Genomic DNA, 14,005 nt, shown 5'->3' with positions numbered 1-14,005 from the left:
AACTGTTTTAACAGCTTACCAGTCCTAAAGAATTCTTGGACTGCACCACACACCTCATCTCCAACAATACTAAACACATCCTTGAAGAAACCAGAAGAGAATGAAGGAAAAGTAGATCTATATACTCAACATATTCATATATGTTTTATTTTAATTTAATCATAAAATTAATTGGTGATCTTATGCATGCAAACTATAAACAATTTAAAGAAGAAATCTCTATCTTACATTGGTATTTCGGTTTATTTGGGCACAAGAGAGATCTCCTTCTCTCTTGTTCTTGTGCTTTCCTCAATGGATGAACTAGGATCCAAGTATAAGATCCCTCCCAAAGTATAATACCCAAAGCAAACTCTTAATCAAATTAATATTATGTATACTAGAATAATATTAATTTAGTGAAAAATTGACCCAAAAATATTATGGAACTCTCTATTATTTCGGTTAGAGAGAAGGAAGAGTTTTTATCTTTCTAAAAACCAAATTTTAGATGAATGAATAATATTATACACTAATTACATTTGTAGTGTATAATGGGTGAAATAAGAAGAAAAACCAAAGTGGTTTTTCTTCTCAAAAATCGGGTGGAAGAGGGGAGAAAAGGGAGCCATTGCATGCACTAGTTGTTCTTCACAATGATCACTAGGTTTGCATGGCTAGTCAATTAGGGTAATCATTATGCTTACCACTAACATAATAAACATAATATTATCCTAAATCCTCCCTTAATTTCGGTACATATGGATAAAATGGAATCCATTTTATTTTTGTCAATTTGTCACATGTCACATGTCACATAAAATTGTTATGTATTTTTAACATATTAAAAATCAACGTATTAACAAAAATACGTCATATACAAAAATCGACTTAGCAATTCATAATTACCTGTACCAAAATATTTTACCAATTTATAAATCACAATAACTTGTATTTATGATAATTCATTCAATTTCAATTGTTTCCTGGAACAATAATTTCATCTGAGTAATGAAACAATTCGATTACTTAGACCGTATCTCATTTAATCAATTTCAATGAGACACGTAAATATTACTTCCAAAATCGTCCGTCAATTTTAAATAATTTAATTGACTCGTAACGTTATATGATCAATTAATTGATCAATTAAGAGTGTTGCCCTTTAGGTATGACCTAGGGGATCAACTGATCACCACCGTCGCACGACGACATAAATGTCAAACTCTAGTCGACCAATCATTACCGATATGTGTGGACCATTGACAAGAAAATATTACTTCCCAATTGTATTCTTTAAAATGAGACTTAAACATGTGATCATCATGATCAACAGTTGTGATCGCATTATTGTCGGAAGACACATATTCCAACAATCTCCCACTTGTCCTCGACAAGTGTGCGTCACCAATTCTCTTGTCCTATTACTATCTCCCACTCAATGCAAGGTGTCTTTCAGGTCGTACTTGCAAGTGATCATATCGAGAGTGGTTTCCTCGATCCGGAGAATAATCGATTGACCGGATTTATCCACCATGGATTCATTCCGAGCGTGGCCACGCATTTCCAGTTCATTACTCCTCGAGTGGCCCTGAGATATTGTTATAACCCTGACTAGGGGTGGACAATTCATATCGCACTCATTTCCTTCAACTAGCCACAGCCATCATAACCCAAAATATGCCCATTTGACCCCTTTTACGAAGGTCGTAGTAACACAAATCAAAGTTAATCTGAAACTGTGCCATCTTAGGCGAATAGTCTTTAGTCAAAAGAATCGACTCATTTGAATACTATAGTAGCTCTCGCCACGACCAGGCTATATAAATTTGCCAGAACTCTATAAGCGGTCATAAGGCCCGACAAAATGTTCCTAACAGTCCGCCTATGTGATCGACTAGTTATTCTCATATGACTTTATGGCACTTGAACTTGCCATCAATCGCATCACACTCTAGTCACTTCGAGACGTCACCTCATGTAAGTAACTATGGGCAAATACAATGCTAATCCGTGTTCACTTAAACGGGGTTCAATTGTCTCTATAACCCGTTGGATGTAACAAAGTATAAGGTGAGTTAATAAAAACTCAAACGACAAATGTCGACATCACACTTGGGTAGTCAATACCATATTACAACCTTGTGATGCATATCGTAAGTGTGTAAACACTTGTTGATTGCAATAGAAGTTTAACATGTTACGTGTCCATGTGTTCAAACTTCTTAATCGTATTATCCTTTACATTCATGTTATCACTCATAGCATGAACCTTACCAAGTACACATCAAGGTTCCCGACCTTGGTTTCGGTTCTTTATCTTGAAAGAACTTCCTTATCGATTATCACATAACGAACGAATTTGTGGTGAATGATATAACTTCTCGAGAATTCATGACGTTTCTACTATGGCTTACCAATGATTCATCATGCTCTTATGCATATGATTCATAATTGGACATGTGCATGATTATTCTAATGGCGGACACATTAGTAACTTTAAATCATGTTATCAACTATATTTAGGTTCAAGGAACGACCATGACTGCTAATGGCAATTCCATTTTCATTTAAATGAATAACCTACGTATCTCGTTGATTCGATGTGTATCTTACAATACTTATCCAACATCTCATGTTGTAGTTGAATTCATCATGGTCCATTTTCATCCAGAATTGAAAACTCAAATCTTCCTCTGTGAAGGAAGGTAGTAGCTCGTCATTCTTCAATGAGTGATGAGTTATAAACTTTTACAAGATGATTGCTCTCACTAAATTCCATGTCTTCACATGATAATTTCAAACTCCCACTCAATTCCACATGTTTCGAAATTTACTTCTTAATTGAAACATTTCAAGAATTGAAATATAAATTGCATTGCCAAGTTATTAAGATAAAACCATATATGTTCCCATCATATCCATTCAAAATACCTATTTTGAAGTGGTCTCATCTTAACCTTATTAAAAGAGATTTTAATCTCTAACTCACACATGTCATAATGATGTGTAGCAATGTCATTATTCAAATATAAATAATATCTAGAACACGTCCTTCGAAATACCCTTTCGGAAGGAGGTTTAACCATTCCATTTTCATAATGAGGTTAAGTAATGACATCTGCGTGGTTAAAACTTGGCTATTGAAGATATCGGTATATCAATCCTTGCAACCTCTAGTCATAAATCTTGTTTATTTTCTAGGATGTTACTTTGATTCATTTAGTCTCTTAAGTAAATATTAATATTGAAACTATTGGTCAAAATTTATCATAAACTAGTCAAAACTCTTGTTAAGACTTTACATTAGTCATTTTTCTTCCAAAACTTTCTTTTGGTCTCCTCGTGTAGTTATCTTGAGAAAATATTCCTTTGATTACTTCACTTGGTCTCTTTAGTCATATAGAACTATTTGAGACCATATTCATATTCATTCTCCTTGCGTAGATCTACCATCATTCAAATCATTCTCCTTGCGTAGATCTCATATACATAAGTACACATATTTATCTTGGTGTGTGTTGTGTCCTCATTTTTCTCCCACTCTATCTTTAGAATAAATACACTAGAGATTCAAAGATAGCATATGAGACACAAATAATGATTTTGAAGTATAAAGAGAACTATCTCATAGGTTGACTAATAGTTTTAGATTTTGAAATGTACTTGGTGATTGACATTCCTTTAAGAGAGTTCATAGACTCAATATCACTTTATAAATGATCATACACAAGCCTTAAGCATGTGGACGTATAATGAATCCCATCATTATAGTTGTCTATTAGATCACTTTAAGTGAATAATCATATGTTTCTAAGAGCAAGCATGTAAATACGAATTTTAGAACAAGGATAAAATGATAAAACGGGTGACTTGGGTTGCAAACCAAGCCACCATTATCCAAAATACAACCAATTATCCAAAATACCTTTCCATGTCGAACACGGAAACTTAAAGGTTCTAAAATCCAAAACATAATTAAAATAAGACAATAAAAAGCGAAGCTCCATGAAAGCTATTCCTAGCTTCTTGATGGTTTCTCAAGCTTGCTTTTCTTTTTCCTTGTCTTTGCTTGGTGGAGGCCCTATTTACAATAAAAAGGGAGATACATTATCACAACTTTGTATCACAATACCATAGTTGAAATAGAAACATAAAAGAAAGGATAGTCATTTACCTACTAGAGTAATCTTTCCAGCCTTAATATCACCAAGGTATTTGGAACAATTTCTTTTCCAATGTCCAACACCATTACAATAATGGCATTTATCAAGAGGACCCTTCTTGATTTTTGAAGTGCTAGCTTCATAAGTCTTAGCTTTGGTGAAAGTGGGAGCTTGTTTCTTACCCTTCTTCCCATTCTTCTTGAACTTCCCCTTGCTTTTGGTGCTAATGTTAAGCACATCCTTGGGTGGGTTCACATTTAACCCCATGTCCCTTTCGGTTTGCACAAGTAACTTGTGCACTTTTTCAAGAGACACATCCTTGTCTTGCATGTTAAAATTCACCCGGAATTGAACATACGCTTTGACTTTGGATAAGGAGTGTAGAATCCTATCTACAATGAGTTCTTTGGGGATTTCAACCTTTTGAATTTTCAAGGTCTCGACTAGCTTCATAAGTTTGAGCACATGAGAGCTAACCTTTTGGCCCTCTTTGAAGTCGAGATCAAAGAATGCCGCGGCCGCCTCATATTGGACGATCCGCGGAGTTTGTGAAAACATTGTCACAAGCTTGGAGTAAATCTCATTAGCGGTGCCCATTTTAAAGGCTCTCCTTTGGAGATCCGCCTCCATCGCAAAGATCAACACATTTTTCATTGCGGCGGACTCCTTATGGTAAGCCTCATATGCTTCCCTAGTGGCGGCGGTCGACCTAGTAGTAGGTTCGGGTGGAGAGGCCTCGGTTAGGTAACGAAGCTTGTCGTCACCTTGGGCGGCTAATTTGAGTTGGGCATCCCAATCAGAGAAATTTGACCCATTCTTTTCAAGTTTACATCGATCCATAAAGGATCGGAGCCAAGATGAATTTGCGAGAGGCGTGGCGTTTGGGTTTGGTGTAGCCATTTGTTATGAGAAAAAGAAGTGGTCTACAAAACAAAATAGAAGGAGTAAAACAAATGTCGTTTTAATAATAATACTCATGAAAACTAATTTAAACAAGTTTTATTGCATTTATCTAGTGACCTCTACCCAACTTAGATAAATGATTCCAAGACCCAAATTCATATCGACTTAGGCACGGTAGGGCCGATTCATCCTTTATCAATATAACTCAGTGGATTAACGTTTAATCGATTCTACTTTTAGAACTCTTGGTCGATAAAATTACTCTAATAATTATCTATAGCCCGGAACACATGCGACTACGGTCACGAATACTTCCGTTGAGTTCAATCCAAAGTTCGAATAAATGTGTCCATGATCCAAATCCATATCAACTTGGGCACGGTATGGCCGATGAAACCCTCATTAACATGAACTCGGTGGATAAACATTCATCACCCACTTCCCCTACGTAACAAGGTTTGTACCCCGGTAGGGCCGAGTGCACTCCCTCACGAAATAGGTTTTCATGGTTTCTACTCTTTGGTAAGGCTATGTCTCAATTGTTTATTTTAGCGAGAGGTCATGTCAATTTATTATCTATCACGTTTTAAGTGAACTAAAGCGGTGAACTACGATAAATGTAATTGACACGGTCGATAAACTCGATGAAAGATGATGCATGTTTTAGTTATGGCGATTTAGCGATGCATGCGACATATAAATAAAATGCAAAGCATAAAAAAAAATCCTAGTATGGCCTTCCTAAAAATAGAAAAACTATATAACTATTACATATTCGGAAACCAACTCCATTGGTCCCTTGAACTTCGGTTGTGGCACGCATCTCGGGGTAACACCGTCTCAATGTATCGCCATCTTGAAGAAATCCATCTTTGGGAATTCCGAAATAAATAAAATTACATAACAAATTACATAATTTCCAATTATACATTTGTAACTAAAATAAAATAAATTTATTAAATTACAAAACGGTGATACGAGATCACAATAAATTACAACCGAATCGATATTCCCATACATTTCGGGTAATACCAATTAAAAACTAAGACCATACTAAGTAAAATTACATAATTCAAAAATTACATAAAATAAAAATTATGACAATCATAAAGAAAATGCAGTATTATAATATGTATGAACATGCCCAATTTTATGTTAAATCGCCTTTAAGTAACCAATATCGTATATTACACGGTTTTTACGGATTTGCGTGATTCAACGTTTTATAATCACAAAAATTACATAAATTCATATTTATGCATAAGTTAATTACCCTAACCTCTTAGGACTCAAAATTTAGTCTTCACTAATTATTTGACCATAATTAACTCATATTTCTAAAATTTGTTCATTAATGGACTTAAAATTATAATAAAATACTATAAACTTCAAATAAATCACAAAATTTCAAATAAATTCAAAATTTGAAATTTAAACTCATGAACATTCTGGAAAAAATACCATGACACTCATAATGTTCAAAAACTTAGGTTAAATATTTCGAAATTTATCCGGAAAAACAATGTTGCGGTTTATCGGTTTTAACAAAAATAATCATAAAAACATGACAAAAATTATATTTATCAACTTTTCAATTTTAGATCTGAAATGGATAATAAAATGCAATATATGAAGTTTTTCCTTAGTCATGGAGTATGTTTTATTAATATTTCACTAATTAAGTCACTATTTATGCTATTTTTCTTCAAAAAAAAATCATAAATCATGCATAAAGACTTCAATATAGCCTATTATTTTACACACATCTGTTAAATTGCATGTGACAACATACTAAATTTCTATGACCAGATTCGAAATTTATCTCATATTAACCTATTTTTCATCTAAATCCGATTTTAATAATGAAAAATCCATTTTTCGAGCATAAGAAGTCCAAAAATTATGAAAATTTACAGGTCATCTCAAAATAATATATGTGACAACATATCCAAAAATCACTGGAAAATTCGAAGTTTAGCTAATTTTAGTCCGAAAATGACATTTTATTCATAAAATCATATTTTAATGCCATTATTATATAATATGAACAATAAAAATCCATAAATTAACCAAAATATCCTAAAAACATTTTAGGACCAGAAACTTTAACATGCATAATGATTTTCGTGATATATCATAATAACACAAATTAAACAAGTTTTATATGTTAATCGTATAACTCGGAAAAACTTTTAACCTATTTGCATGCAAACAACCATGGCTCTTGATACCGATTGAAGGAAAAGTAGATCTATATATTCAACATATTCATATATGTTTTATTTTAATTTAATCATAAAATTAATTGGTGATCTTATGCATGCAAACTATAAACAATTTAAAGAAGAAATCTCTATCTTACATTGGTATTTCGGTTTATTTGGGCACAAGAGAGATCTCCTTCTCTCTTGTTCTTGTGCTTTCCTCAATGGATGAACTAGGATCCAAGTATAGGATCCCTCCCAAAGTATAATACCCAAAGCAAACTCTTAATCAAATTAATATTATGTATACTAGAATAATATTAATTTAGTGAAAAATTGACCCAAAAATATTATGGAACTCTCTATTATTTCGGTTAGAGAGAAGGAAGAGAAGGAAGAGTTTTTATCTTTCTAAAAACCAAATTTTAGATGAATGAATAATATTATACACTAATTACATTTGTAGTGTATAATGGGTGAAATAAGAATCTTCTCAAAAACCTGGTGGAAGAGGGGAGAAGAGGGAGCCAATGCATGCACTAGTTGTTCTTCACAATGATCACTGGGTTTACATAGCTAGTCAATTAGGGTAATCATTATGCTTACCACTCACATAATAAACATAATATTATCCTAAATCCTCCCTTAGTTTCGGTACATATGGATAAAATGGAATCCATTTTATTTCTGTCAATTTGTCACATGTCACATGTCACATAAAATTGTTATGTATTTTTAACATATTAAAAATCAACGTATTAATAAAAATACGTCATATACAAAAATCGACTTAGCAATTCATAATTACCTGTACCAAAATATTTTACCAATTTATAAATCACAATAACATGTATTTATGATAATTCATTCAATTTCAATTGTTTCCTTGAACAATAATTTCATCTGAGTAATGAAACAATTCGATTACTTAGACCGTATCTCATTTAGTCAATTTCAATGAGACACGTAAATATTACTTCCAAAATCGTCCGTCAATTTTAAATAATTTAATTGACTCGTAACGTTATACGATCAATTAATTGATCAATTAAGAGTGTTGCCCTTTAGGTATGACCTAGGGGATCAACTGATCACCACCGTCGCACGACAGTAATGTCAAACTCTAGTCAGCCAATCATTACCGATATGTGTGGACCAGTTGACAGTAAAATATTACTTCCCAATTGTATTCTTTAAAATGAGACTTAAACATGTGATCATCATGATCAACATTTGTGATCGCATTATTGTCGGAGGACACATATTCCAACAGAGAAACCATCTGGGCCAGGAGCTTTCTCAATGGGAATGGACAACAAGGCTAGCTTGATCTCCTCCTTAGTAACAGTCCTACACATAGCAGCATCCTGCTCAGGAGTGACCATCTTTCCTTGTTTAACTACTCCATCACAAACTTTCACCACGTCGTCAGAAGTGCCCAATAATTTCTCATAATACTCCAAAAAAGCATGCTCAATGGTATCAGCTTCAACACACAACTGACCATTAGCATCTTGGATACTTAGGACTTTGTTAATAGCTCTTCTGGCTTTGATGGTACTATGAAAATAATGAGTGTTTTCATCAGCATTATTCAGCCAGAGAGACTTAGCTTTCTGAGCAAGGTATGAGATCTTTGCAGCTTCCAACTCCTGATAAGATTTAGAGGCAATCCTCTCCTCAGCCATAAGCAAAGTGTTTGTAGGATCCTGATGAAGACTTCCCTGGATATCCTCCAAAAACATCTTAGCCACCTGAGCTGAATTGACAATGTCCCCATAACCTTCTCTATTCAATTTTTTAAGAGGGCCTTTCAGAAGCTTCAACTTTTTTGCAACTTGATAGCTCAAACACCCTGTGATTGTTTTACCCCATACCTGCTGGACAATGCTCAAAAACTGATCATCTTTGCCCCACATATTGAAGTACATGAATCTTGACTTCTGCCTGGGATAAGTATGTCACAGCTCCATAAGGCAGGGGCTATGATCATAAAGACCCTCAGGCAAAAAGGTAACAGTTCCAGAAGGCCCCTGAAGGAGCCACTGATCATTTGCCATAACTCTGTCTATGCGACTAAACACTCTATCAACACCTTCTTGCTTGTTATTCCAAGTATAAAAAGCACCTGAAGAAACCAAATCATAGAGTCCACACTCATCAACACAGTCCTGAAAACCCTGGACCTCAGCCTGAGTCACAGGAGATCCAATTCGTTCATCAGAGTGAAGAACATTATTGAAGTCTCTCATTATTAACCAAGGATCCACCAAACTATTCTTTAGATGCTTCAGAGAGCTCCAGAGATCTACCCTTTCACAATCCCTGTTGCAACCATAAATCATAGAATGGACCCAGCTGAAACCAGAGCTTAGGTGTGTAACACCCCCATACTCCAAGTGCCTTACCAGGACCACTCAGGTATAAGGATACTACCATCTCGGTCGCCCGAGGCAATGAATATCATAAGACAATAAAGAAACGTACTTTAAAAGTAATTATAGTTTAAGTGATTACATGTTCAAAACCAAAACTGATAAAAGGAAATACAAGTTCTCAAAACTATCTACTATCAAAATACTATCAAGCGTCAGACACAGCGGAAGACTTCTAAACTGCAACGTGGTGACTCATCTCAGCTATCCCATACACATCGTCTCATACCTGCTCAATAACTGCTCACCACCCCCGAATGGATCACCACAATTTTTAAAACATTTAAACGGGGTCAGTACTAATCACACAATTTATATAATCCAACAACACAACAAACAACATAGCTCAAACAGTCACACACATAATCACACCCACTCCAATCAATCTCCGTCACCGACTGTCCACTGGACCAGACCACGCTGGGGGACCGCAGCCGTTCCCACCTAAGCCCCGCTCATCATACCGAGCGATAACCCTGTCCCATTAATGTGCACATCCCCTCCCGTGGCGGGTTCCATGGAGGGCAAAACTAGGGCGTGAAGCCACTCCCGCAAGTGACTCCACTCAGCCGAGAACGCATCTCGAGAACCAAAGACAAACAATCAGCAATCACAATACAACATCAACAACCGTCTGAATCAATCAACAATATACAATCACAACCGTCTGAATCAATTAACAATATACAATCACGAACTACAGCACAATCACCATACATTATGTAATTAATACTGAGTAGGGAAACCCTACCTGGAATGCAACACAAACATCAGACGATCTAGCAGCTGTCTCAAAACCTTTCCTCTACGAACCCTTCTCCGATACACATAATCATACAATTATCACCTAATCAACATAACCCTCCCAAAACCCCCAAATATACCCAATTAGGGTTTTAAACAAACTCAAAGAAACAGTCTAAAATTGGTATGTAGATCTTACCCTTGACGCAAGGAACACAATGATGCAAAGAACAAGATGATCCGACACTCCTAGCCTTGGGGATTTTCCAACAACGCGACGAGAGAGAACTACGTAACTCCTTTTTCTTTTGAAGGGTTTAGAAAGGTTAAAAGTGATTAAATAAACTGACGGAAACCTTTTATATCAAACTCGCGTTATTAGCAAAACCCGTCAAATCATTCCCCGTAAACCGGCTACTCGATCGAGTAGCTAAAGTACTCGATCGAGTGCCCCCTTACTCGATCGAGTATCTACGTTACTCGATCGAGTACCCAACAGGTCAGAAACTATTTTAAAACGCAACACACCCTTACTCGACAGAGTAAGGCCTACTCGATAGAGTACCCAGAGACTCATAAAACCGTAGTATTACAAGGTGAGTCACTCTCAGATGCACAACTTAAAGTTCCTTGCCAAGTTCAACAACAGAAAACTGAGAAGCATCCCACAAAATCCATATTCTCCCTTTATCCAAAATATTATTATTATTATTCAGAAACTGCCAGTGAGAGCCAAGCCCTTGCTGAACTTTTAGCATTGATGGTCCTGACCCTAGTTTCAATAAGGCCAAAGGACCCTACATTATTCATATGCAAGAAACGTCTAACATCACCTTGCTTATTCCATTTATTGAGTCCTCTAACATTCCAAAAACCTATCCTATCCATGATGAATGTTTAAGGCAAACCTCCCCTTCCCCAAGCTATTCAATATATTCCTTCTCAAAGAATTATTGACTGCCTCCAGAAAGAAAGGACCACTCTGAATCCCTTCCCTTCTATGAGGCAACATTCTAGCAGGGGTAATAGAATTGAGAACAGTGCCCTGGTATGGCATAGGGGTCACCACAGTAGCAGGATCAAACATAGGGAGTGGCCCCTCCACACTATCCTGTTTCTTGTGATGAGCCTCAGCAACCTTGGGTTTAGGTATAACTTTTGGCACCCATACCTTCTTAACAACAGTAGGTCTCTTGTTTCCTCCAGCTTTCCTACACATTTCCTCATCATGACCTATTTCATGGCATCTAGCACAGACCAATGGCTTCCACTCATAGTGCACCTGTTGCTTCTGTAAGACTCCTTTCTCATCCAGAAATTCAACCGTATCAGGTAGTGGCATTCCAACCTTGACCTCCACTAGAAACCTTGCATATCCCAAAAACTCCTTCTCCTTAGTTGTTGTATCACACTTAATAGGTTTCCCTACCAGTCCAGCAATTTTAGGTAACGCAGCTCCCCAATATTTGAAATCCAAATCATGAAAACGAATCCAAATCGCAAGAGCATCTGGTTTCTCCTTACACAACTTAGAGTCCGGTTTCTAATACTTGATAATAAAAGGCTTATTATCAAGGAAAAGAGGACCAGATTGAAGAGCAGTCACCTTATCTTCAGGCTTAAGAAAACGAATCAAACATAAACCATTTGCCAGAAAAGACACTTTGTCGATCGATAAATTCTTCCATAATCTCCTAACAAAACCATTCACCACCGAACCAGGTGGATTTGCCCCAAGAACATAACAGAAGACCGAGGTGGACTAGAAATCCAATTCAGGTTGTATATCCGCAAGATCAATTTTGAGAAGAGGCTTTACCAGAATTAATCGAAGCAGATGAACTCCCCTTCCTAGTGACTTCAGTCCAACCTTCCTCTTCAGCTGCTGGATTTTCAGTTATCATCGATAACTCCTTATCCAGATTGAAAGCCCGAAGCTCAGCCGCCTTCGAACTCTCACTCAGACAAACCTCAGCAGCAAAATGTTCTCAAGATTTTCACGTTTGTACATAAAGTGAATGATGGATTGATAATAGCATCTGATCCTTGAAATTTTCTTTGAATCAATTTTGTTTTTTTTTTGCAATTTTATTTCGTTTTTTATTTTTCGAAAATCATTTGATGTATAAGGTATGGTTTTTAATGTAAGTATAATATAAAGAGTAGTAATAAAGAAGAGATGAGAAGTATAGTAGCAAGAGTCTTAATTAATTATTTAGACATCATGGGACCCCACATCAAAAAAAAAAAAAAAAACAAAAAGCCAACAACCAATAAAAATCCTTTAAAAAACCCAACTTTTATACTATCTAGATGCTATTCATTCCAAATTATTTACTTTTGAATAAATTAAGGCAAAACTATCCATTCTAATGTTTAGTGAGCGGACTACAAGGCAGTAATAATAACTTTATCCTGTAACTTTTCGTGATTCTAATTATTCAACAAATAGTTGGTGGAAGTTGGTGGAAGTTGGTGGAAGTTTTTACGTTCCATAGATAACCTTCTCAGTTATTTTCATGACGTATAAAGTAGTTACATGGGAATAGTTTGTTCGCTAGATTATTTTGAGTAAATTTCATTTCGAATTCTTCTCTTTGTCCAATCGTTTACTTTTGACATTTTAACTGAAGTCCTGCCAATTTCAAAGAAGATAGAAAGCTAAAGAGTCAATACTTGAGCTAGTTGTTTAGCGCCAATTACAAATTATATGAAATCAATCTAAGGAGCAAATCATTTACTTTCTTTTGTTGAGTTTTAATATGAGTATTAATCAAGTTGAATTATTTAAATTTGAAGTTTAAATATACATATATGAACAAATTTAAATTATTACTAAAAAATTCCATAAATTGACTTAGTCTCTCCCTCCCATGTTGATACTAACATGTTAGAATTCAAAATGCTTTTTATATTATTTGGTGGCCAACAAAATTAGGGCGTGAACTTATAGTTGTACTGTAAATTATGAAAATCAATAATTAACCCATTTATTATTGAAATAGTAAGAGTTCGAGCCTTTTAATAGGTGTTTTAAAGGATTTTCAAAATCTGGATTTGACTTTACGTAGGGCTATATTTAACTATAAAAATCAATAGTTTTGTATTTTCTGCGTAAATTTCCACATAAATATAAGGTAGTTTTAGCTTATAAGCATGTTTTGTATCATACGATCATTTATATGGAGTATACGCTATCTACATAAATATAAAATACAAAACGAAACTTTCCCAATTAATGTTTAAATTACCATGAAATGGAGTCTTTAAACATGTTTAAGATTCATACAAATATGATATCATATAATTTGAACTTTATTATAAATCTTGAAAATAGAATATTAAAATCTCTATATAATATACCATACTTGCAAACGCAAATGTAGTTCCATTGTTACGTATTTAGGTCCAATTAATTAATGGAAATCTTTACTACAAAATATGGAGAATAAAATACACCCGAATTTATTAGGGTGCAGAAAATGTCATGCACGGGGTTTGAACCTTGGCCATCAAAAAGTTACCCAACTCCTTCATATTTACAATAAACTACATGTGACACTATAGAAATCTA

General features: G+C 35.0%; 1 protein-coding gene across 1 annotated transcript; it reads right to left on the bottom strand.

Annotated features, from left to right (window-relative positions):
* Nucleotides 1-9,213: 9,213 nt before the first annotated feature.
* On the bottom strand, nucleotides 9,214-12,335 carry LOC141613597 (uncharacterized). Its single transcript, XM_074432341.1, has 3 exons — nucleotides 12,251-12,335; nucleotides 11,340-11,856; nucleotides 9,214-9,577 (listed from the first exon to the last, which is right to left on the bottom strand). The coding sequence occupies exons 1-3, from the start codon at nucleotides 12,333-12,335 to the stop codon at nucleotides 9,214-9,216; spliced, it is 966 nt and encodes a 321-aa protein (XP_074288442.1).
* Nucleotides 12,336-14,005: the final 1,670 nt, after the last annotated feature.

Source organism: Silene latifolia, chromosome 11, assembly GCF_048544455.1.
Source record: "Silene latifolia isolate original U9 population chromosome 11, ASM4854445v1, whole genome shotgun sequence".
NCBI lineage: Eukaryota > Viridiplantae > Streptophyta > Magnoliopsida > Caryophyllales > Caryophyllaceae > Silene > Silene latifolia.
Note: the sequence above shows the minus strand (reverse complement) of the source record. Positions and strands in the feature narration are given on the sequence as shown.

Bases quoted from the DNA above. Each gene is read 5' to 3' on its own strand.
- LOC141613597 (XM_074432341.1), bottom strand. From the start codon at position 12,335: ATGATAACTGAAAATCCAGCAGCTGAAGAGGAAGGTTGGACTGAAGTC. The intron at 11,857-12,250 runs GTAAAGCCTCTT...CTGGACTGGTAG, and splicing joins ATCTGCTTCGATTAATTCTG to GGAAACCTATTAAGTGTGAT. The intron at 9,578-11,339 runs GTTTGCCTTAAA...TGGTTGCAACAG, and splicing joins AATAGCTTGGGGAAGGGGAG to GGATTGTGAAAGGGTAGATC.